This window comes from Anomalospiza imberbis, chromosome Z, assembly GCF_031753505.1.
Source record: "Anomalospiza imberbis isolate Cuckoo-Finch-1a 21T00152 chromosome Z, ASM3175350v1, whole genome shotgun sequence".
Lineage (NCBI taxonomy): Eukaryota > Metazoa > Chordata > Aves > Passeriformes > Viduidae > Anomalospiza > Anomalospiza imberbis.
This window is the reverse complement of record NC_089721.1, coordinates 71,845,295-71,868,027: the sequence shown is the minus strand read 5'-3', so window position 1 is coordinate 71,868,027 and position 22,733 is coordinate 71,845,295. Positions and strand designations below refer to the sequence as shown.

General features: G+C 39.1%; 1 protein-coding gene across 1 annotated transcript in view; it reads right to left on the bottom strand.

The window, feature by feature from the left end:
• The window catches only part of EDIL3 (EGF like repeats and discoidin domains 3), a 234,431-nt gene that overhangs the window by 166,457 nt on the left and 45,241 nt on the right, over positions 1-22,733 (bottom strand). The window contains exon 2 of the mRNA XM_068176120.1: positions 575-703. Within this exon, the coding sequence (XP_068032221.1) occupies positions 575-703 (129 nt within the window). The remainder of the gene's footprint in view (positions 1-574; positions 704-22,733) is intronic.

Genomic DNA, 22,733 nt, shown 5'->3' with positions numbered 1-22,733 from the left:
CCCAATAATGATCAACATAATGACCTCATTGATGCCTTGGGATTTTAGCTTTTGTATTTTTCATGTGTTTGTGGTCCTGCAGTTCTTTAGTGAATAGCTCCAAGCTCCATATTCAGTGTCAGCTGCTGCTGTCCCATTTTGGGCAGACACAGCAATTCCTCTCCAGGCCTGGCAATCAAGGACACCTCAGTGCCTCAGGGCCCAGAAATGCAAACAAAAGTGACTTGGGGGAGAAACTTGGGGTAAATGACTTCATGAGCTGAAGCTGTAATTGTTAGATCAACCCCCAATGTGCAAATGGACCAAAATTATAAAAGTGTGAAAACCCATGACGTGGTCCATTTTTGGGTGTAGACCCCGGAGGGGACTTTGCCTGCCCTAAATGTACCTGAAGGCCCTTCAGTAAATAGAAAATGCTTTTTATTTTTATTTAGTCTGGCCTCTGTATTTAGGTAGCCCCAACAAGGCATCACCACCGCCACATAGAACGCCACGGACAGGATCACTGCTGGGCCAGCCACAGGCTCACGGGCCACTGGAGCCATTTCACCAATTTAATTTAATTTGCACTTACCAACCTCCACAAGGCTGGAGCAGTTGGGGTCTGTGAAGCCCTGGGGACACTCGCAGGAGTAGAAGTTGTCATTGAGCCCTGACAGGCAGATGCCACCGTTCTGGCAGGGGTTGGAGTCGCACACGTCCGCTGTGGGCACAGGGAAAACACAGTTTTTTTAGAAAAAGCCACCAAAAGTTACCCACAGGTTCTCAACATGTCAGATTTTTGGTAACTAAGCACAGAAAGAAGGGATGAACTCTTATGTCCTTTGGAATGACTTTTGGCTCATTCCATTTTGTATTTATTTAACAGCACAACCCCAGGTAATTGTCTTTCCCTAATCTTCCACCCCATAAAATGTCTTAAACTCAATCTATTTGCAAAAGACAAAGAAAATGGTAATTTCTTACTTTTTCTAACCTGAAGACTCTCAGGATATCTACAGATTGCATTCTGTCACCAATGGGATAACTGGAAGCAATCCTAAAGAACAACCCCTAGGCTTTGGTCAACTTTAATGTAATGATTTTTCTCAGAGAGTTTATCTTATATTTACATACATTTTTATTTATCTCAATCTTCATCTTTAAAAGCAGGTTGTGCTCTCTACTGCTCAGCCTAGCTTTTAAAATTAACAGTACTTTCTTCAGTAAATGCATCTGAAAGAATGATCTACAGATAGACAATTATTAGAAAAGAAACACATTATTTTCTGTGGGCTTTTTAATTGGAAATTGCCAGTTTTTTTTTTTTTTTTTTTTTTTTTTTTCCATGTAATTGAAGAGATTTAGGGAAATTAATTTGGTTTATGTCAGCAATACTGACATTACAGCATGTTTTGGATTATTTTGGTGGCAAACTCAGCTCAGTATTTCAACACCTTTCTTGCATGTGGATTTCAGATTAATCCTTGGTGTGAGAATTTATATCTAAATATTTTTTAAGAAATGTAACTGATGCACAACAATTCCTTTATGAATTCTGTGCTCCAGTTGCACAGAAAAACTGGAGTTGTGCAGTAGTTTGCTGGGTTATTTGCAGTTTTATTTAATTTTTGGTCAGCTTTAGGGTGCCTTCATGTCACAGACAGCTGCCATGTACTTGATATTAAGTTTTGTCTTGAAGATTGTCCAGCTGATGGAGAAGCAAAGCTATTGACATTTTCTAAACTGTATTTAATTTAACTAAATGACATTTTCTAACTGAATTTAAATAAGCCAAGACTTCCCGTTTTCTGCTTTTGTTGCATTATTGGGGTAGCAAAGGATGCTTGTTTATTACTTTATGGGGATTAGACAATTGGTGGTGAAAGAACAGCTACTATTAAATGAATTCTCTGACAACTGTATTCCCATACCTCTAATTAAATTAATAAACTGAATAGCATCTGGAGCAGGAACACTTAGTATGCAAATCCACATGGATATTCTGATTAAAATGAGAGAGGATATTTTTGCTACATATTTCCTGATTTGGTGTAATTCTGATTTCAATTATGCCATTGGCGTAAAAGGCAAAAAGACAAAATACTGTTTGAATCTGTAAATTCTGTATTGAATCACAAGCAGAATTCAAACAAAATTTTACATTATATTTCCAGAAACTGAAATCTCCTGAAATGACCAAAGTGTGGACAGTCAACTGACTGGTTTTATTTTGCCTGAAAATTTGTGTTGGCTTTTTCAGCCTGAAATAAAGTGACCCGACCTGCAGTCTGGGACTAATAAAACAGATGCTCTCCTCTGTTAATAGCCATTTATTTCCATGTTCAGGAAATAACTGCACTAATTGCTCTTTTGACCCACCACCTTGGCCTGTCAGTCACTGGTGTAATTTTTGTAATGTCATTATACCACAGAAACACCAGAAATAAAATTAATAAAGAGCACATCTAAAGAGAAGGGGTTAAAAAAAAAAAAAAAAAAAAGAAAGAAAGCAAAGGGAACTAAAAGTTCCAACCATAAAAAAAACCAAAACAAAATAAACCAGAAAACCACAAACAAACAAAGCAAACAAAAAAAAACCCAACAAAAACACAACCAAAAATAAAACAAGAACCAACAAAACAAAAACCCAAACAAAGGCAAAAACAAAGAAAGAAACAAAAAGCCGAACAAAAAGCAGCCTATCTTGTATGATTCATAGAATGTTAACAAGGACTAAAGAGAAAAAGTCCTTCTGTAAACAACAATGGTTAAATTATATCATAGTACAAAATCAAATATGATGCAGTAAGAAAAATGAGAAGCTGCACAATTCTACTGAAGAGGAGGTACCAGGCTGTGAAAATGTTGAAACTTAAATTACCAAAAATCATGTAAAATGTTATCTCCGTTATTTATAGCTTATTGTCTGTGAAATGGGGCTGAACAAAATAAACATCACCTTTGAATCAACAAAATCTTCCTCAATCTACATTTTATGCCTCTTGAGAGGATGTTCATGCTGAAATATTGAAATCTAATTTGTTATTCATTCCACTGGGCTTGATGAACAGAATTTGATTCTGAAGGCTCTGTTATAGGTAAGAAAAGATGATATGGGTGCATTGTGTCTTAGCACAACTGATAAAGGGTTTTGTTACCATTAAAATGTGACACAGCATTTAACACAACACTGGTTTTATAATTTAACCTGAGAGATTTTGTGAATGGAAGAGTAAAATAAACCCAAGAAAGGAAATATATAATTTACAATAAATCTCACAGGAGTCTGCTCTGTTGCTGATGGCTTTCCATGGTGATTGGCAATATGCTGTTTGTGTAACAGACTGTGTAATTTGACAAATTTCTGCAAATTAAACAAACACTCCAGGAGAAATTCAATTATTTAAAAAGAGAAAAAAAAAAAGACCAATTACTACTGCACTTTTATTAAGATATTCTGAAAGGATTCCAGTAAGATTCAGTGTCGAATAAAAACAGTATTTCATGTGTTTCTTTCCAATGTCTGACTAACCTTGTGCTTTTCTTTATGTGACCTCTCAAGTGTAAAAGTGTCTGAAGACCGTACATAAACCTTTGATACTTGATTTAGTATCAAAGGGTCCTAAATCTGTGGGATTTTTAAAATTATTATTATTTTTCTGCTCATCTTTCAATTTTTCATAATATTTTGAAGTGAAATTTGTTCTTGAGCAAATGGTCCATCCTCTCTTTGGAAACCATGCTTGGTTAAGAATAACAAAAAAAAAAAAAAAAAAAAAAAAGCAAGCATGACAAAAAGAATAAAATCAAAGGGACCCATGCAAACTCAAAATAAAAATTTTAATTAAGAACCTTCCCTAATTCTCCAAACCCAGGAAAAATAATACAGCAAAACTCAAATAAAATGCTGATATATTTGCTCTCTAATAAAACCTAGGATTTTTTCTTTTAAGGAATGTGATGTTTTTTGTCCATAATGAATAACTCAACCAATGAAACTGGCTCTTTTTCATTAAAATCCCAGAGAAAAACTTTTCTGCAAGTCCATCATGCTCTTTTCCATGTGTTCACATAACTATTTTTAAGCCACATGCTTTTCAATAAAATACTGAAAATACAGCTATTGCTCCTTTCCACGAGCAGGTAGTGGTGGGGAGCTGGGTAGAAGTTGCACACCCACTCGTTGCTGAACTTTAAACATTGATATAACATGTTTTTGATCCCATAAAACCCCACAGAAATGAAACATTGCGTGATTCCTGACTGAGGAGTTTAGTACTTTGCTTGACAGCAGAGGACGGCCTGAAAGAAGAAGCCCAGCCCTTTTGTGTATAAATAATGCAGCTCTCTGTGATGTTAGCAGTTAGACCCATCAATCCTTGTCAAGAACAGAAATTCACAGTTTATGAAAACACCTTCTGTGTCGTGAAGGATGAAGGAGGTGGGCAGAGGGAGAAGTTCCATCCCACAACCGCCTGCACCTTCACAAAGCACTCATCCTAAAAGGAGATAGAGCAGCCAGCTGCCCTTATTATACACTAATTAATTTGCAATTAAAAAAAAATGAAAAATAATTATTTAATCCATCTTAAAGCAGTTCACTATTTAATGTTACAGTTTCTGGGGCAGAAATACCTTTCAAAAGCTAAGGTATCCTGAATTAGGCCTGAGAGAAGCATTCCAGTCCCCATGCACAACATCATTAGCCTGAAATGGAGACAATTTCCCTCAACTATAACACCTAGAATGATAACTATTAGGCTTTCTGGCAGAACTGCTGCTCTGAGAGACATCTGCTTGAGACAATGATATGATGATAAAGAAAGAAACCCGCCTTAAAAAGATCCTGTGGATTCACATTTCAAAACTGTAATGATAGAAGTGATTGAATAAAGAGCATTCAGGTGTCTGGGCCACGTCTCCTTCTATAATTTAAAAATAGAGCACATTCTGTGAAACAGCAAGTGTGCATGGAAAAAATCAACCCTCTTTATTCTTTCATGTGATGGGCATTAAATATAAATACGAACACATTGAGTATACATTATATAATGAGGCAGTGAAACCCACAGCAGCTGATACTGAGGTAAATGTGCTGATGCTGTAGCTGCAAAGAGAATGACATATGAGCTCATGATGTTAGACACACAGATTTTTAGGGAGACATGATGCTCTTCTCTGGTATTCTATACAGCGTGTGTTTTAAAGTTCAACTTTTGGTTCCACCATTGCTGGGAAGAGGAGGGCCATCATTTCTGTCTAAAACAGCAGCCATAATTGTACTCAATTTCCTATGTGGCTATAGGAAATAAGGCTTATTTCATAAGCTCTTTCAGAAGAAATAAAAATAATGGCCATTCGTTTTCATGAGAATAAAACTTGTTCCAAAAGAGAAGTCTCCAGGCAGCACCAAAAAATGAACAGCCCAGGAAACAGCCAGTCAACCGAAATCTGGTATAGATATAGCAAAAATAAGCACCAGTTCTGAAGCCAAGAAGAGCACCTAAACTCCAGAAGAAGACTGAGAAAGTACTTGCCGCCTGTAGCATTCTCATGTTAAAATAAATTTTCAGAAAAAGAGCTTTAATAGTTTCGTGATTTACAGAATCATCTGCACAGTGTCCAAGTTCACACCTATTTCTCCACAGAACCATAAATCATGTTGAAGACACACCTGTGCAGAGATGCAAAGTGTGAACATAGAAACAGATGAGCTCTGCAGTTCTTTTTAAGAAATTTGTAAGCTGTTTCTTCAGATTTAATGGTGAGGCAGCTAATTTGTTTCTCCTAAGGTAAAAAAGACAGTTGGAATAATTAAATTGTCTCACTTATTATTTGAGAAATAAGGTTTCTAGATACCAATAGCTCACCTACCTCTTTCTGCTTCTTTTCTAGGCTGATTTGCTTACTGTGCAGGTAGAAAGTTCAGCTAAATTTTTAGCTAGAGCACTCCTGGCAGAGTGTCTATATGGTCTTAGAAAATGCATGAAGCAATAATGGAATGTCCACTGGCTGGACAAGAAAGCTACAGGGGAATGGAAACCTCAGAGTAAAAAAAAAAAAAAAAAAAGAATGATTTTATCACAGGTCTCATGAAAATCAAGGTGGTTACTTCTGAAAGCCTCTGTGATCAAGAGATTCTACGCACTTAAGCTGTAGCTTGTAGTTGTGGTGGAGAGCTGCAATGAACTTGTGTAAAACCAAGCGTAAAAAATGTTTTCCAATTTTAACTTTTTCTGTTCTCGTAATCTGAGGAGATGCACCAGCTGATTTCTCTAAACCTGAGATGGCATTGCAAAAAGAAAATCAGATTATTCTAATCAGGGAATTACCATTTGAATCCCACTCTGGGACTGGGCTGAAACATTAATCCTGGGTGGAGATGAAGTGCTGATTTAAGATTTGGATTTAATCTGATGGTGCAATACTGTAAAAGTGTGTCCCTACTTCAAGAGTTAGAATAAAGCCCTAAAGTAATGTCTGCAGAGATTAATTTTTATCATACAAATCCCTTTCTGCCTTAAAAAAAAGTATAATCTCTTGCCTTTCTAAAGGTCTACACTATGAGCTACTTTATTAATTTGAATGTGAAAGAGCAGCAGGTCACTGCACTTCAGCCTGCTGTGTTATAGACCTTTTAAGCATCTGATGTTTGACAATATGAAACACAAGTAGAAACAGAAAACAGCTTAAAAAGTAAACTCTTCTCTCTTCCATAGGTTACAGAGAGTTCATTTCTATGCCAACATGCTCTGCAGTGGAAAAAAAGAATATGAACTATTCCTGTCATTTCACATCTTCATTAGTAAAAAATGGATCAAAAACGATTAAAGGGGGAATGTGGTTATATAACACGGCTCTGAATATTTTTGCAACTTTTGGGAAATCTTTCATGCACAGGCTGCTGTGCAGATTTGAGGAAAGCTGCCATCAGTTGAGACAGTGTTTCAACAAAGGAAAAAAGAGAGATATTCCCCTGCCTGCTCAGCTGACAGCAGGGGTGACACCACCCCCAGCACCCAACCCCAGCCAGCAGCAGTGATGCTTCCTGCAGAACCAGGGAGAGGGAAGAAAAATGCCTTTAATGAAGATACCCTGGTCCCCATCAACACAGCCTCCCACATCTCTCCTCTCTGCATGCTCAACAAAACTGGCAAAAAATTACCCAGGCAGTCCCTGCACACTTTGCTTTGGTTTTCTGGTTGTTGCTCACCTCAGTTGTGTTCACATAGTTTTTTTTTTTGCCACTTGCTGAGACTCAGGTGAATAAATCTGCGTTTTCGGCACCTGTTCACAGCTATGGGGTGAAAGGGGTTTATGAAAAGGGAATGAATAAGACCTTAAGACTTTCTGCACAGGGTAATTAGGCTAAACTGTCTCTCTATTAATTTCTTTTGTTCAATTAAAAATTTTCAGAAGATATTCCAAGTCATGACAGAAATACCTTATCATTTCTAGTTGCTCATCCTTTACTTTTAAAGCTGATCTGAGCATTTTTAGCATTGTGTTCACTCGAAATGTCTCAGTTAATAAAATATTCACATTTCTTGCCCATCCCATTTTCCACAGAGGAACAATGAATGCACATAGCTTAATCATTAGCACAGTCCCTCCAAATTAACAGCTCTAAGTGATTATGATCTTCTCTAGACAGATGACATCTTCTTTCCTTCCTGTCCTTACAGACCTAAAAGCTTTCAGATGCACATATTTTTACTGGTCTTGACTGTTTTCTTTCCACTTTCTACTTTCACTTCATCAGTGAAGCAAGACAATTTAAAACAGAACCAAAACATTTACTGTGGATTTATCACTTTTAAACAAAAATGCCCAATTTTCATCCACATCTTAGATCTTGTTTTTGCCTCTCCATTAATTTTTTTTTTTTTTTTAATGATCCACAGCATTTCAGGATGGAAATCTGGAAGAACTAGGGTGTATGTCTATGTTTGTGCATGCACAATGTATTTATTTCCACACTTTTATGCTTATACATACTTTATATATATGGAAATGAAAGTGGTTTGTTCTTCCTTTGTTTTCCCTACATTAGATATATTCATTCTCTGGTTGCTAGGCAATCTTTAATCTCAGCACTGGTGAATTTATCTTTTCCCATCCTAAGCAAATCCAAATTTGAAAGTTGAGCAATTAAAAAGTCATCATTAACAGTTTTTAAACTCTGATTATGCTTCGTTATACCCTTCTATCTGCACCAAAATGAAGTACTGTAGAATAGAAGTTCTAAGCATATTCTCATTACACTTTGAAAAGTATTGATTTCTAGTTACTTCTATTTTTGGATATCCACTCCTAAACACCTTATTTGGCAACATTTTCTTACAAGAGATGCCAACATTATTGAAGTGATGATGGTTTTCATGTTTACATTATATGAAGCTTGTGGATTTTGCTTCAGTTTTAATCACTTCACTCCATGTGATCCCAAGGTGCTCCAGTCACCGGGTGTTAGTTCAGAATCAGAACCTCCACTCGAATTCAGATTTTCCCCACCAAAATCCATCTGCAGGCAGGAGTAAAAGGAGTAGAGGATGTGGAGGCAGCCAAGGATTCACTTGCAAAACCCACCAGCACTCCAGATGACCACTTCAACCCACATGCCAGCACTGAACATGCTTTCCGACATGGACAGCATCCACAATGCCCTCTTTTATTACACCAAATCCTATGCATAGAGAGAATAAAGCAAAATACTCTGTAACTTATCATCATTATAGTAAACAAGTCTTACTGCATTCATTTCACACATTTTTTTGTCACATGGACTTTTAGTTTTTTTTCGTCACGGAAGTCCTGCCACTGTCAAAAAAGACACGTCACCTAAAGAGATACAACAGCAGTGCCAGTTTTCATTATTTTCTTTCTGATTTTACAGGAAGGTGATGTTACTGGTCACATTCAGAATATCAATTAGGCACTGCAGATATGAGCCTCTTGTGTGAGGGATATGAAATAGTAAAGGGCATTACAGCTATCAGCTGCAATTAAGAACTGATTCTGCTTGTTTTGGACAAGCAGCTGGCAGTGCCATGTAAGCTCTGTGGATGAGTGATGAAAATCCTCTAGGTCATTTTTGCTAAGAGCCTCTGGAAAGGATAGATGCAATTTTTACCTCATTTGTTCCAGCTTGCCCACAAACAGAATGGAATCCGAAACTCTCACACGTAAAAAGACCCCTGTGTAAATTCTACTAAGTACTCGTAAATGAGGTTTCTTCCTAGACTTTTCTCAAATATTACATTAAACTGGATTAAATAATGAATCTACCAGGTTCATCGTAACTAAAGCCACCAGGAAACAGCCCCAGGATGGGCCAGCTTGGAAGGGACCACAGTGGTCTCCTGGTGCCACCTCCCTGCTCCAGCAGGGCCACCCCAGAGCACATGGGACTGTGTCCCTGTGGCTCTGGAATATCCCCAGGAGGAGACCCCAGAGCCTCTCCGGGCTCTGCTCAGGGCTGGCACTGCCCAGGGCAGGTTCTGCCTCCTGGGCAGGGAATTGCCGGGCTCAGGCCCTGCCCGGGGCTCTGGGGCCATCGCTGGGCTTGGAGCAGAGCCTGGAACTGCTCTGACCTCTGCACACAGGGACAGACTGGGACAGACAGACAGGAACAGACAGGGACAGACAGGGACAGACAGGGACAGACTGGGACAGACAGGGACAGACAGGGACAGACAGACAGGGACAGCCAGGGACAGACAGGGGGACACAGGGACAGACAGGGACACACAGGGACACACAGACAGGGACACACAGGGACACACAGACAGGGACAGACAGGGACACACAGGGACACACAGGGGGACACAGGGACACACAGACAGGGACAGCCAGGGACAGACGGGGACAGACAGGGACACACACGGACACACAGGGACACACAGGGACAGACAGGGACACACAGGGACACAAAGACAGAGACAGACAGACAGGGACGGACAGGGACAGACAGACAGGGACAGACAGGGGGACACACAGGGACACACAGGGACACACAGACAGGGACAGACAGGGACACACAGGGACAGACAGGGACAGACAGGGACAGCCAGGGGGACACAGGGACACACAGACAGGGACAGACAGGGACAGACGGGGACAGACAGGGACACACAGGGACACACAGACAGGGACAGACAGACAGGGACGGACAGGGACACACAGGGACACACAGGGACAGCCAGGGGGACACAGGGACAGCCAGGAACAGACAGGGACACTCAGAGACACCCAGGGACACTCAGGGACAGACAGGGGGACACAGGGACAGACAGGGACACAAAGACAGAGACAGACAGACAGGGACAGCCAGGGACAGACAGACAGGGACAGACAGGGGGACACACAGGGACACACAGGGACACACAGACAGGGACAGACAGGGACAGACAGTGGGACACAGGGACACACAGGGACAGACAGGGACACACAGACAGGGACAGACAGGGACACACAGGGACAGACAGGGACACACAGGGACACACAGACAGGGACAGACAGACAGGGACAGACAGGGACAGACAGGGACACACAGGGACACACAGACAGGGACAGACAGACAGGGACGGACAGAGACACACAGGGAGACAGGGACAGACAGACAGGGGGACACACAGGGACACACAGGGGCAGTCAGACAGGGACGGACAGGGACAGACTGGAACAGAGACAGGAACAGACAGACAGGGATAGACAGACAGGGACACCCAGGAACAGACAGGGACAGCCAGGGACAGACAGGGACAGACAGGGGGACACAGGGACAGCCAGGGGGACACAGGGACAGCCAGGGACAGAAAAGGACACTCAGAGACACCCAGGGACACTCAGGGACAGGCAGGGCTGAGGCCGCTCTCACTGGGGCTCCTCTCCAGGCTGAGCAGCCCCAGCTCCCTCAGCCCTTCCTGGGCACGGGGATGCTCCAGGCCCTGAATCACCTTTGTCCCCCTCCCTCCACTGGACCTGCTCCAGGAGCTCCCTGTCCTCCTGTCCAGAGGAGATGGACACTGCACTGCAGGAACTGTGAGCCTCCGAGGGCACGTAATCCATGCAGCAGCATGTGACATGAAGAGACCTAAACACAGATTTAGCCAAGGTGTAAACTGGGCTATGATAAATTAATTTGTTGCTCTCACGTGGTAGGCACTGTTACAGCCACTTCTCTACACAGTGGTTTACAAGAATATTAAGGAAACAGTTTATATATGCCAAAACCTCGTCTCAGTATGGCCACACTGCACAAACAAACTGTATTCTTGGCAGTGGTTTTTAATTTTTTTTAAAATTACCTGCTGTACATTGTAAACCAAGCTTTAAAAAAGCTGCTTGGAAATCCTCACTGCTTCTATGGAGCAACATTTGAAAATGAAGAGCTGGGAACAGTCATTGAGAAAGGGTGAAAGAGGAAGAAGTCAGACAGAAAAGAATAAATTACAGATGGTCACAACTGGAGTGACCAAGGATGTGATGCTTTCACAATGCTCTGCTGTAACAGGGAGCTTAAGTGTTATTTTAATAACAGTACATATAGATCCTGGACTACTGAGCCAGACAACTACTCTCTTTCAGCTTCTGAACACAGACAAATGCACCTAAACTAATCAGATTGTTCTCTGGCATCACAATATGACCAAAATGTGGAGGAATGAAGGGCATGATAACTGCTTCTGCTCACAAGACCAAGTCGTTAACCTGCCCTTCAACATCCCAGATACATCCCAGGGGCCACAGCAGACCTGGAAACAAACTTGGTCTCCCACTCTGGCTTAACAGTGGTGAAAAAGCACAAAGAGGGTTGTCTAACTGGTCTCTATTTTTTTGTTTGTTTGTTTGTTTTTGTGTTTTTTTTTCCCCTGCAGCTTTGCTTTATTAACTACATCCAGGTAATGTGGTGTGGTTGTAAAGCAGTGCAATGCAATGTAAACCCTGTTAATTAGAACAGGATGCCTACATCATTTCATGTTTGAAATGCAACTGGTCTTTGACCCTTAACACGGTCCTGTAGCGGCATGCAGTGTATGCATTTTTAAAACACAGGACTAAGGATAGAGTAAATCCCAAAGGGAGGGAAAAATACTAAGAAGGAAGTGAGAAAAATGAATATTATGAATACTTATTCACAAATAAATATAAGCTATTAAAATAAAAATAAGAAAATTAACTCATTTCTTCATCCAGTGTACAGGAAAACGGGGAGGAAGGTGATTACAGTTTGATGGGTACAAATAAAGTTATAAATGTACATCAGTCCTTACTGATCCTTTTCCACTTTCCACATCTGTGAACATGGGATGTCACAACAGAGGACTGTGGGGTTTTTTCAGATTAAGAACAGAGTCTTTAAATGGATTTGTATGGGATTAGCACCAGACCAGTGGAATATGTGTGTTCTCTTTATATACTTCTGTGATTACCACCAGTCTCCTGCTTCTTCTTGTTCTTCAGCTTATTTTTAAATGTCTTGATAGAATTACCTTCATTCAGTTTTCTTTCTCCCTTCACCCAAAACACAAAATGCACACCAATTCAGCCCCCACCCTACACTTACAAGTGTTATTTTGCTATCTTTTTCCATTGCTGCACAGCAATTTATGCCAGCAACAAAAAACACAGTAGTTACAGCACAACCAGGTGATTAGAGAAGCCTCACTATTCACCAACAGAACATATAAAAGAGTTGTTGTGAGTGCAAAAATATGTAGCTGCAGCCTGATCTTGACAAAGAGACCACAATTACAATGACTGATAAATAAATTATAAAATTCTAGTCTGAATTTCAATGTATTCCTTCTCAAATGAAGGTATTAGATACAACCCAGAGGCTCATTAGGGAATTCCTTTTTCCCCTCTATTTGTGAGCCTCATTAAAGGAGTCACCTGTTATTTTTTTTTTTTTTTGTATGTTGTAGTTATGTGTTTTCCAGTGGAACTTCTTATTTATTGGAGTAGAGCAGTACAGTGTTATATATATATAAAATCTATATTATTTATTTATATATTTTTTAATAGCTGCTGATTCCTCCCTTTCCTAAAGTCAAATTATTGTCTGAGCACTCCTCTGTACTGCTGGGACCTACAAACATTTTTATTGCTGCCGTTTCCTTGCTTTAATATCTTGACCTCAAACTAACTCTCTGAAAATTCATTTTCCAGTAAGCTGTCCCAGACCACGAGGCAGTTACACCCACAGTTAGTCACCACTGTGGGGCTAGGACATCACCCTTGCCCTAAATTCAGTTTTTTGCCCCAAAAGATGTTATGTTTGGCTCCAGGGCACAGCCACTGAGCTGCCTCAAAGACAAGGCGTGCACAAGACTGAACATCCTGGATGATAAAAGCACTGTCTGCACAACACTTGGCACCCCTGCAGGTTTAAGGACCAGTAAATCTCCCAGCAAAGTTGGAAGCAAAAAAAAAAAAGCTCTTCCAGGGAGCTGGATCAGAGTGCTGGGACTGGGCCAGGAGCTGTTACACAACAGCTTCTAACAAGATCAGCAGAATCCATTTAAATCCAAAGGGTACCTGCCCCACGCTGCTGCCAGCCCAGATTAAATCTGATAACTCCAAGGTGTTGCTCCAGCTCGATATCGTCAACGGCAGCAGTATCTGATTTGTTTTTATCCATTAATTGAACCACAATTTTTAAAGAAATTTTCTTAGGCTTTAATGTCCTCATAGTATTCCTTCTATCCTTTCCTCCAATTTCCTGTCTCGTTTTCAATCCAGCAACATTTTAACCACATTTTCTACTTCTCATATGTTTCTGATTAGTTCTTTAGTTTTTAGCCACCATTTTTTTTTAATTTTTTTTTTTTTATTTCAGCGCCTCAGTTAGTAGTGTTTGTCTTTCCATTTGTGTACAGCCTTTTATGATTTTCCCCTCATTACTTACCTGCTACAGCTTTCTTGCTATGCAGTTTGAAGCTATTATTTTTAAGAAGCATCCAGAAACACTGGAGTCCTTCAGTGTATTCTAGTGGCATATCAATTATGTCTCAGTGGTGTTTGAGAATGCCAGGTTACTAACCCAGAAATTGCTGTAAATGGCTCCTTCTAGTCTTGCTCGAAACCAAATATGCAAGAGGCATGCAAGACAATTTGGAGAAATCAATAAAAAAAATTTATCCCCTGCTTTTGTTGTACAAAAAAAAAAGCCTAAAAGGAAGCAGACATTTATTACACTGGACAAAGGTATTTGCTGAATTCTCCTCCAATGTTATTCAGAAATAAAATTATTTCAGTTATGAAAGCTGCAATTGAAGCACAGGTATATTTTATAAAGTTCAAGAAAAGTCAGCTCAAACAACAATTTCTGCGTTTTTCTACATGTTTCTTCCTTATTCACCTACCCTGGTAGGTGACTGAAAGGAAGACAATGTGATATGAATATTTTCCTTTCAGCAGCTGCCAAGGAAGGCTGACAACACTGTCTGAAAAGCTCAACTATTGAAAGCAATCTACAAGGCATCACAATAGAAACCATCTTGAGTCATTATAGATCAAAGCCAGGCACTATTGCCCTCCACTACAGCTCTACTGAAAAATGCTATAAGTGAATAAATAAAACTTAAACATGAAGCAAATTTGGTAAGTTTCATTGTCAGGAGTGAAATGAAGACAATGGGTCTTCCCAGATAAAACATATTAGCATGAAAATAGATTAAAAACCGGGATCAAAGTACTTAAAGTAAACAAAACCATGAAAAGCATTGCATTTATCACTGCTAGAGGCCTCTGTATTTATCTTCAAAATCACTGGTTGGAGATTGCAGTTGTAAGCATTTCTGGAAATGCTAATCTATTCAGCAGCATGTGATGTAAGTTCCATGAACTTTTATTTGCTGGGGTCTTGCACTGCTTCTGGTTTTAACAACAAAATTACCAGTACCTCTTCACAGTCATCCACTCCCTTATCAATCCATCTGATACCTGGTCCTAAAGAATAAATCAGGTCCAAAGAGTATTGATTTTGGTGTGGTTTTTTTGTTTGTCAGTTTGTTTGTTGTGGGTTTTTGTTTGGTTGTTTTGGTTTTGCTTTATTTTTGTTGTTGTTTTAGGGGTGTTGGGGTGATTTTGGAATTTTTTGGGAGGCACTAGGAGGTTTTTTTGTTTGTTTTTGGTGTTTTGTTTTTTTTTCTCTTTTGTTACAAAGCCCTGTTCCTGCTGCAACTCCAATCCGAATAAACAGAACCAAACACAAACTGTTACAAATGGTGTGTGGAGCCAGCGAACACACCTCTGCTTATGGCCATCCGAAAAACAAAACAAACAAACCCAAAAAAGCAAACCCAACAACAACGACAAAAAACCCCCAAAACCACAAAAAAACCTGCTAAACTACAAAAAATCACACAAAACCGATATGATGTCCTTTAGTGAGTCCCCACAGGTGATTTATCTATTAATTGTACTGCCTAGTCTTTACACCCCACTGCCCACCAGTTTGTATCAAATATTCCAATATTGCCCAAGAGTTGACGTGATTCTGATATACCAAAGATAAGTGATTTCACCCAGCTCTGCCAAGAAAAAATTAAAAATTAAGCAGTAGAGCTTGTGATTAGATTATGCCTGCCTCTAAGTAATGAACCTTAACAGAAAAAAATCAAAAATCAAGAGTGGCACAGATTCTCTAGATACCAAAAATCCCCTTTCTGTGATATCACTGTCAATGATTGCATGATTCCACCTGCAGTTCTTGCTGCTTTCATAATGAAGGGAGCAGTGACTGACAATGCCAACATTCCTCTTCTAGCAGTATATTCAGCACTTTTGCTAATGAAAGTTTTTTTTTTCTCTCCCTGAACAAATTTGGCAAGAGCCTGGATGTTTTCTGTTAGCTTGAGGGTTTAGGGTATTTTTTTTTGTGTGTGTGTTTGTTTTGGTTTGTTTCATTTTGTGCCTGCACCTCACTGTTGCCATGTAGGTCAAAGTTCCAGGTGAGCATAAAACAGAAGCAAAAGTATCAAACATTCATCTTTTCAGTGGCAGAGTACAGCAGAGAATCTGAGCAGGGCATTTCTCAGGGCACAACAAACCCAAAACATCTCAGTAGCCATAAAGAAAGGAGATAAACCCTTATGTGTGGTCTCATTTCCTCCTGGGGAAGTGAAACCTTTTGGTTAAAGCAACGGTGACTGATTTTTACTATAGTTCTGTGGAAATATTAGGAAGTTCAGTGGATTTGTTTAAATTTTGCTTTGTTGTTTTGTTTTGGTTTGTTGTTTTGGTTGCTTTGTAGGTTTTGGTGGGGGGGAGGCCTTCGAGAACGTTTTTGGCTTGTCTTATGGGTTTTTTTCCTTTTCCTTTGTTTTTTGTATGTTTTGTTTTCATTTTGTTTTAGTGGTTTTTTTTATTTTTTGTTTGTTTGTGTGTTTGTTTGTTTTTTTGGGAGGGTTTTGTTGAGTTTTTTTTTTTTTGTTTGGTTGGCTGGTTTTGTTTTTTGGGTTTTGATTGCAGGGTTTTTGTTTTGCTTTGCTTTTGTTTGTTTTTCTTTTTTTTTGGGTGTGTGGGTGTTTTTTTTTTTTTTTTTCATTTTTTGGTGTTTTTGAGGTTTTGATTTTTTTTTGCTAAGGGGACAGTACAATCCCTGTCAGAATTAAGATCTAAAAGCCAGTCTACCATTTCCATTCTCCGGCATGCCAGAGCATTATGATATGGATTACTGCCCTGCCAGAATCCAAGCAGGAAAAGAGACATCTTGTTAATTGCTAAGAATTCGCAGAAAATTTTTAAAAATCCCAATAAGAAACCCAACCAACATCCAAACGAGTATTATTTTAGATCTTTTTTTTAAAGAATGCTGTTTGTGATATTACTCTTAGAAGGTCTGCAGTTCAGCATTTGAGAAAGGCCACTCTAACAACTTTAGATGCCTTGACAATCACCTGCAGAGTGGCCACACAAGTGATTCCTAAATGTGAAATTCCAATTCTAGATCTGCTGTACGAGAAGCCTCACAATAATCCTAACATTTCAGACATTTACCTGACTTGAAGTGCAATTTGTTCCATGGACATCAGAGGGGCACTTGCAACACAAAGCAGTCGCCTGCACTGAGAATCTTGCAGGTTTTGAACATCAAATTAAATGGAAACCAGGCTCACAGGTGCTCCCAAATCAAACCACTTCTATGTACACGTAGCTGATTTTAGTTCTGAGATTCATAATCCTTCAGAAATGTGGTGCTATTTATCATTTTGGCATTCAAGATGTTTCGCTAATGCCTGTGTGTTCCCCAGCTGTTTGGGCACAGGAATTGTGTCACACTGCTCCTCTCACTGCCCTCCTTCCCCTCACTTCGTATTTTTAAACAAACAAAACTGTCAGAATCTGTCAAGATCTTGTTTAGATGTCCACGTGGCTAACATGTTTCACAGAATCATCTACGTTGGAAAAGACATCCAAGATCTTATGCCAGGCTGTGCCTGATGCCCACCTTGTCCCCAGCCACCTCCACTCAGTCTCTGAGTGCCACCTCCAGCCCTTCCTTGGACACCTCCAGGGATGGGCACTCCAAACCTCCTTGGGCAGCACCTTCCAGGCAGTGCCTGACAAGCCCTTCACTGAATAAATCCCTCCTGAATCGTGCCCTGGCCCAGCCTGAGGCTGTTCCCTCTTGTCCTGTCACTGGTTGATTGTGACACCCACCTGGCTGCACCCCACTGACAGGTAGAAAGCAGGTTGTCTACCTGAAATGTTTTTTGCTTATTTTAAGTTGGACTGTATTCTGAACTCCAGCTTACAAACCCAAAAATAGTGAGTAAGAAATGTGTGAGCAATATTATGGTGTTGGTAATTTATGGTATCACTGAATTTAGAGCATCTCTGCTCCTCTCTGGAGCTGCTCAGAGGGAACACATCCATTTTCCCATTTTTCTCCCGGTGTCCTGCTCTTCTCCTTGTTCTCTTAGCTCCCTGCAGTCCAGCTGGGACCCACAAGCACAGGCAGGAATTGTGCCTCCTGGAAACAGCAAGCCTCACTCTCTCCCTGCAATATTGTGAAGTGCATTTGGAATGTTCATTACCTGTCTAACCTCATGCAAAATCTCCAGCTTGACTCAAACACCAACCCTGCTGCCTGGCCATCCTCTTTCACAATGCTGGTGCTTCCACAGAGACTTTCTGCTCTGAATTCCTGGCCTTTTCCCCCCTTTCAGAGAGAATTCCAGGCCATCATTAATCTGCAATGCTCTGCTCCCACGTAGTAAATAGGCTGTGATATATTCCACTTAATTACGTGATAAATGACACCAAAAAACTGTCCTGTGGAAAACACCAGCAGTGCAGTGCCTGATCCTGTGTATGCTGCTGCCTGGCCTTCCACAGGCAGAATTTCTAGATCAGATGAAATGAAAAAAATAAAAAAAAATAAGCACACTTCCAAGCCACCAGAGGAACACCTTGCAGTGCAAGAAATGCTGCCACTTCTCATTGTCACAGAAAAATGTAGTAGATGTGAAATAGCATCTCCTCCTCCAGGGGTTTCCTGGAATTTTATGATTAGCAGGATAAAAAGAAAAGGAAGAAGTCATGATAATTTTAGTTTCCGAACATGAAATGCATTGAGATGCCAGTGCTTGTGGTTTCATTATTTATTTATGAGACTAAAAACTGACTACAGAGTTTGCAAGGCTCTCTTGAAACTTATTTTTTAATAAGGATGCTCCTGTGAGACTTTCTTTCAGTAATGTAATGTAATCCCATGGGACACATTTTTATGTCACAATGGCAAAAGAAAATTGCCACTATTACCACCACATGCAGGAAGTGTTGATTATGCATGATAGACTTTAAGGTCAGTTGTTACTTTCTACTTTGGGGCCCAAGGGATTAAAAAATAACAAAAATATGGGGATGCACCACTGACAGGTTAGTGATTCTTCAGTTACACACCTACAAGCCAAAGGCTTGATTTAATTAAATTATAAAGATGGTGTTTATTCTATTATGAAAAACTCAAGAACTCCTTTTCTGTGTGCATTACAAATCCTTATTTTTGTTTGTTTCAGAATGCATAAAGACACATGCACTGTCTACACTCATCCATATCTTGATTTTTTACTTTCTCTGTATTAAAATAAAAAGTTAAAAATCCCATCAAAGCCATCAGGAGGTATTTACACTGGAATAAATGTGGTGTGAGGAAAATCACTGAACTCATTCTCTTCAGACTTACAGATAAAAAGAGACGTTCAGCAGTGTAACTAAGCACATATTTATTGCAAATAAGTCACCATACTCACACCTGGTCTTTTTTTCACTCCATCCAAAAACACTTGCCTGGCAGAACATTAAGGCAGGAAAAGTATTGTTTGAACAATCCCTCCATGTATCTCATGTCATGAGCCAACAGCATCACTTCCACCCATAAAACGTCTCTTTCATCTCTGGTCATATCTCAAATTTCAATTTTTCTTCAAGCACACAGAAATTAAAAAGGGAAGACAGAAACAATAAGCAGAAGGCAGTAAAAGATAGCATCAGATAAGCTAATCTCTGAATACCAGTGGATTTTCAGGCACCCAACAGGTTTGCTGTCATTATCACCCACTCCATGGCAAAAATCAAAAGGGATTATCTGGGCCATAATTAGGGATAGATTACAAAATTGCTTGCTTTTTGCAATCAGATCTTGTTGTTTTGTTCCTTTAAAAGGTCAATGAGGATTATTAAAAAAAAATAAAAAATCAAGCTAGCAGTGTATTATAAAGAAGCAGATGATGAGTGAATGGCAGCTTGTTTTGGGATCTTGTACTGGCAAGGATATGAACGTTGCTACAACACAGCATAAATATAATATTAATTCAGTTTTCAGTTCAGTGTTACTCAATATACCTCATACACAGTCAGCATAAAGTCACACATGGAAATGATTTGGAAAAGAGGATTTCTCCCTTAAATTTTGACATTTAATTACCATTACTTCATTTTGGGGTTGGAAAAAAAAAAAACAAAAAAACCACAATGTCTCGCTGTAAAACTTGCGTTGGTGTTGTCACTAGTTCAGTCTTACCGTGACAAAAAATTTTAGTTAGAAATTTAGTTAGATTATCTTGCTAAAAATTGATTAAATTGAAAGCACAGTTGGTATGTAAAGAATATGAATTCTCATAGCTAGCAAAATCTAATTGCATTGTAAATAAGGCTGCATTTATACAATGTAAAACTGTATATATTTAATTGTACAAATAAATACATTGCTAGTTAAATTTTCAAGAAATCTACCTTGCTTTCCATTTGAATTAATAAAATGTCTGTATTTCACAAGAAACTGCATCACTGTGACATAATTAAGTACTGTAATAGTATCTAAATATTTCTGTGGCTCCAGAGAATGTAGAAATCTTGGCCTTATGTCTAAGCTACTCAAATAAGGTCCTTCAGGATGCCAGCATCTGGCTTTGATTCAGGCTACAGAAACTTTCAAGTTCTTAGTTTTCTCCAAATCTTAATCCTGCAAAGAGTAGCCTGTGTAAAAACAAATCACTGCAATGAGTCAAAATTTTAATTTATCATTAATACAATAAGAGGTGACAAGTGACTTTCTGTAAGTAATTGCATCTTCAGTGAGGTCCAAAACACATATAAGCTACAGCTGAAATAATGAACAATCAGAGTAAGTTATGATGAAATGCGATTAATATGATGAATTGTGGTCATTTATGGTGAAATTCATAACTCTCCAGGGTTGCCATGAGAGCCTGATCTGTGAGATGAAAGCACAGCATTAACTACATTTTTAAGCTATTCAAAATGCTGCTTATGAGCTCTTAATCCATGAAATTCTGCACAGCACACCCAGGTGTGTTTTGTGGATAGAGGCGTAGAACTCTTTAGCTATTTAGTTTTTTTCACAGCGTTTGGTTTTTCTTTTTTTTTTTTTTTTTTTTTTTTTTTTTAATTTATTTTATTTTTTGAAGAGACAAGCAGGGATGGACAAAGATATAATTGAATGTGTTCTGCATGTGAATGATTCTTGCTGATAATTCATCACAGACAAAGCATGTGGACTACTAATGCAAAAATCCCAGCTCTTTCAATGACAACCCAGTGTTCCCCAGCCTGAGAGAGAGTTTGGAATAAAGTATTGTATCCTTTGCTTATCAGTACATTTACCCAAGATACACTTCTAGGTGACAAAATTATCATATATTCACCTTATTGTTTTGTTATGTTGGGGCTTGTTTTGTTTGTTTAGCTTTGTTTTTTTTTTCTATTTTTCTTTTTCCACACATCATCCTACCACTAGAAGCATTTGCATTAACATAAATTTAACATAGGTTTTTGGGTGAGCCTCTTTTAACTCAGGCCCTCTCAGGCAAACATCTTAAAACAGTCTTCTTTTAAAGAATTGGAAATTGGTGCAATTGGATGAAAAAAAAAAATCCCACCGCACTCGAGCCACAGCATAAAACATGCAATTATCGAACAAATAAGCAAGGCAATTTCCAAACTTTGCCAAAACTTTAAAATACAGCTATGACTCGGTTCTTTGTCAGGCAGACAGTGAAAGTTTGCTGTGGCTATTAAGTGTCCTCCCACACAGCACCAACTGAAATGTTTGTCCCAAATTTTAGAGGTTTCAGTGTTTTCTTTAAATACCTCAACACCAGCAAGGAATTGAGTGTACCTCTCAGGTCTGGAAGTCATCTTTAGAACATTAAATTTATAGCTCACATGTGAATTTGGAGAAGAGAGGTGGTCCTAAACAGAATCCAGACATTAAAGAAAGCCAGCAGTACTCTGCTTTTCAAAATGAGAAGAGCACATAAGCTGAGTCATGAGCTGACTCAAGCTTGGGTCATGATGTGAAACATTTTATGATTTCTCAAAAGCTTTGGGGCAGACAATACCATTACATTGCAATTCCAGATTTTGCTAGAAACACTGGTGATGTACAATGTATTAAGTGGGGACTGAACTTTTCTGGTGCTAATTAAACACAGAAAGAAGCAGCAGTGAGACAGCAGCCACATCCCAAAGGGGCAGGAAAAAACCCAAACAAAACACTCAAAATTAAAAAAGTATTACTTTTTTTTCTTTTTCTATTCTTTTTTTTTTTTTTTTTTGCAGAGACAAAAATTATTTCTGAAACTTCCTTGTTATATTTACTAAGGCCCACGGAGTAAAACAAAAAATCAAGTTCACAACTCTAATTTATCTAACAGCTCATCCATCCCCATTAAACAACAGACTGAAGGAATGTTATACAGCATCAGTCATAGTAACCAGCAAGAATGACAGGCACAACAGAGACCCCTTCCTGGGTGCTTTCTTCTTATTAATTACTTTGCAAAAAGAAAGCAATTAATTTTTTTTTTTTTTTACAATTTTTTGTTTTTTAATTTAGAGGCTCCATGAAATATGCAATACAAATATGTTACTGAAACTGCAGCAAGAAGGGAGGAGGAAAGCAAAATATATTTACAGAATGCAACTTCTCTCCTCAGATCCAAGAATGCCTGAACATTTAGTCAATGTTCAGGAAAACAGATGGGATGAGGAGATAAAATTAAAAAAAAAAAAAGTTTAAATAAAATTAAGTTATTTACAGCTGTACTGGTTGGTTACTCAAGTTATCACTTCTCCATTTGAACCAGAGGTTCCAAAATTTGCCAAAATAAAACTCTAAGGAAAAAGTGGGAGAATTGATGATCACATCCTGACTTCTAAGTCTTATAAAGGTTATCTTTATAGGGCCCACATTTGATTTCCCTCTAAATCTACAA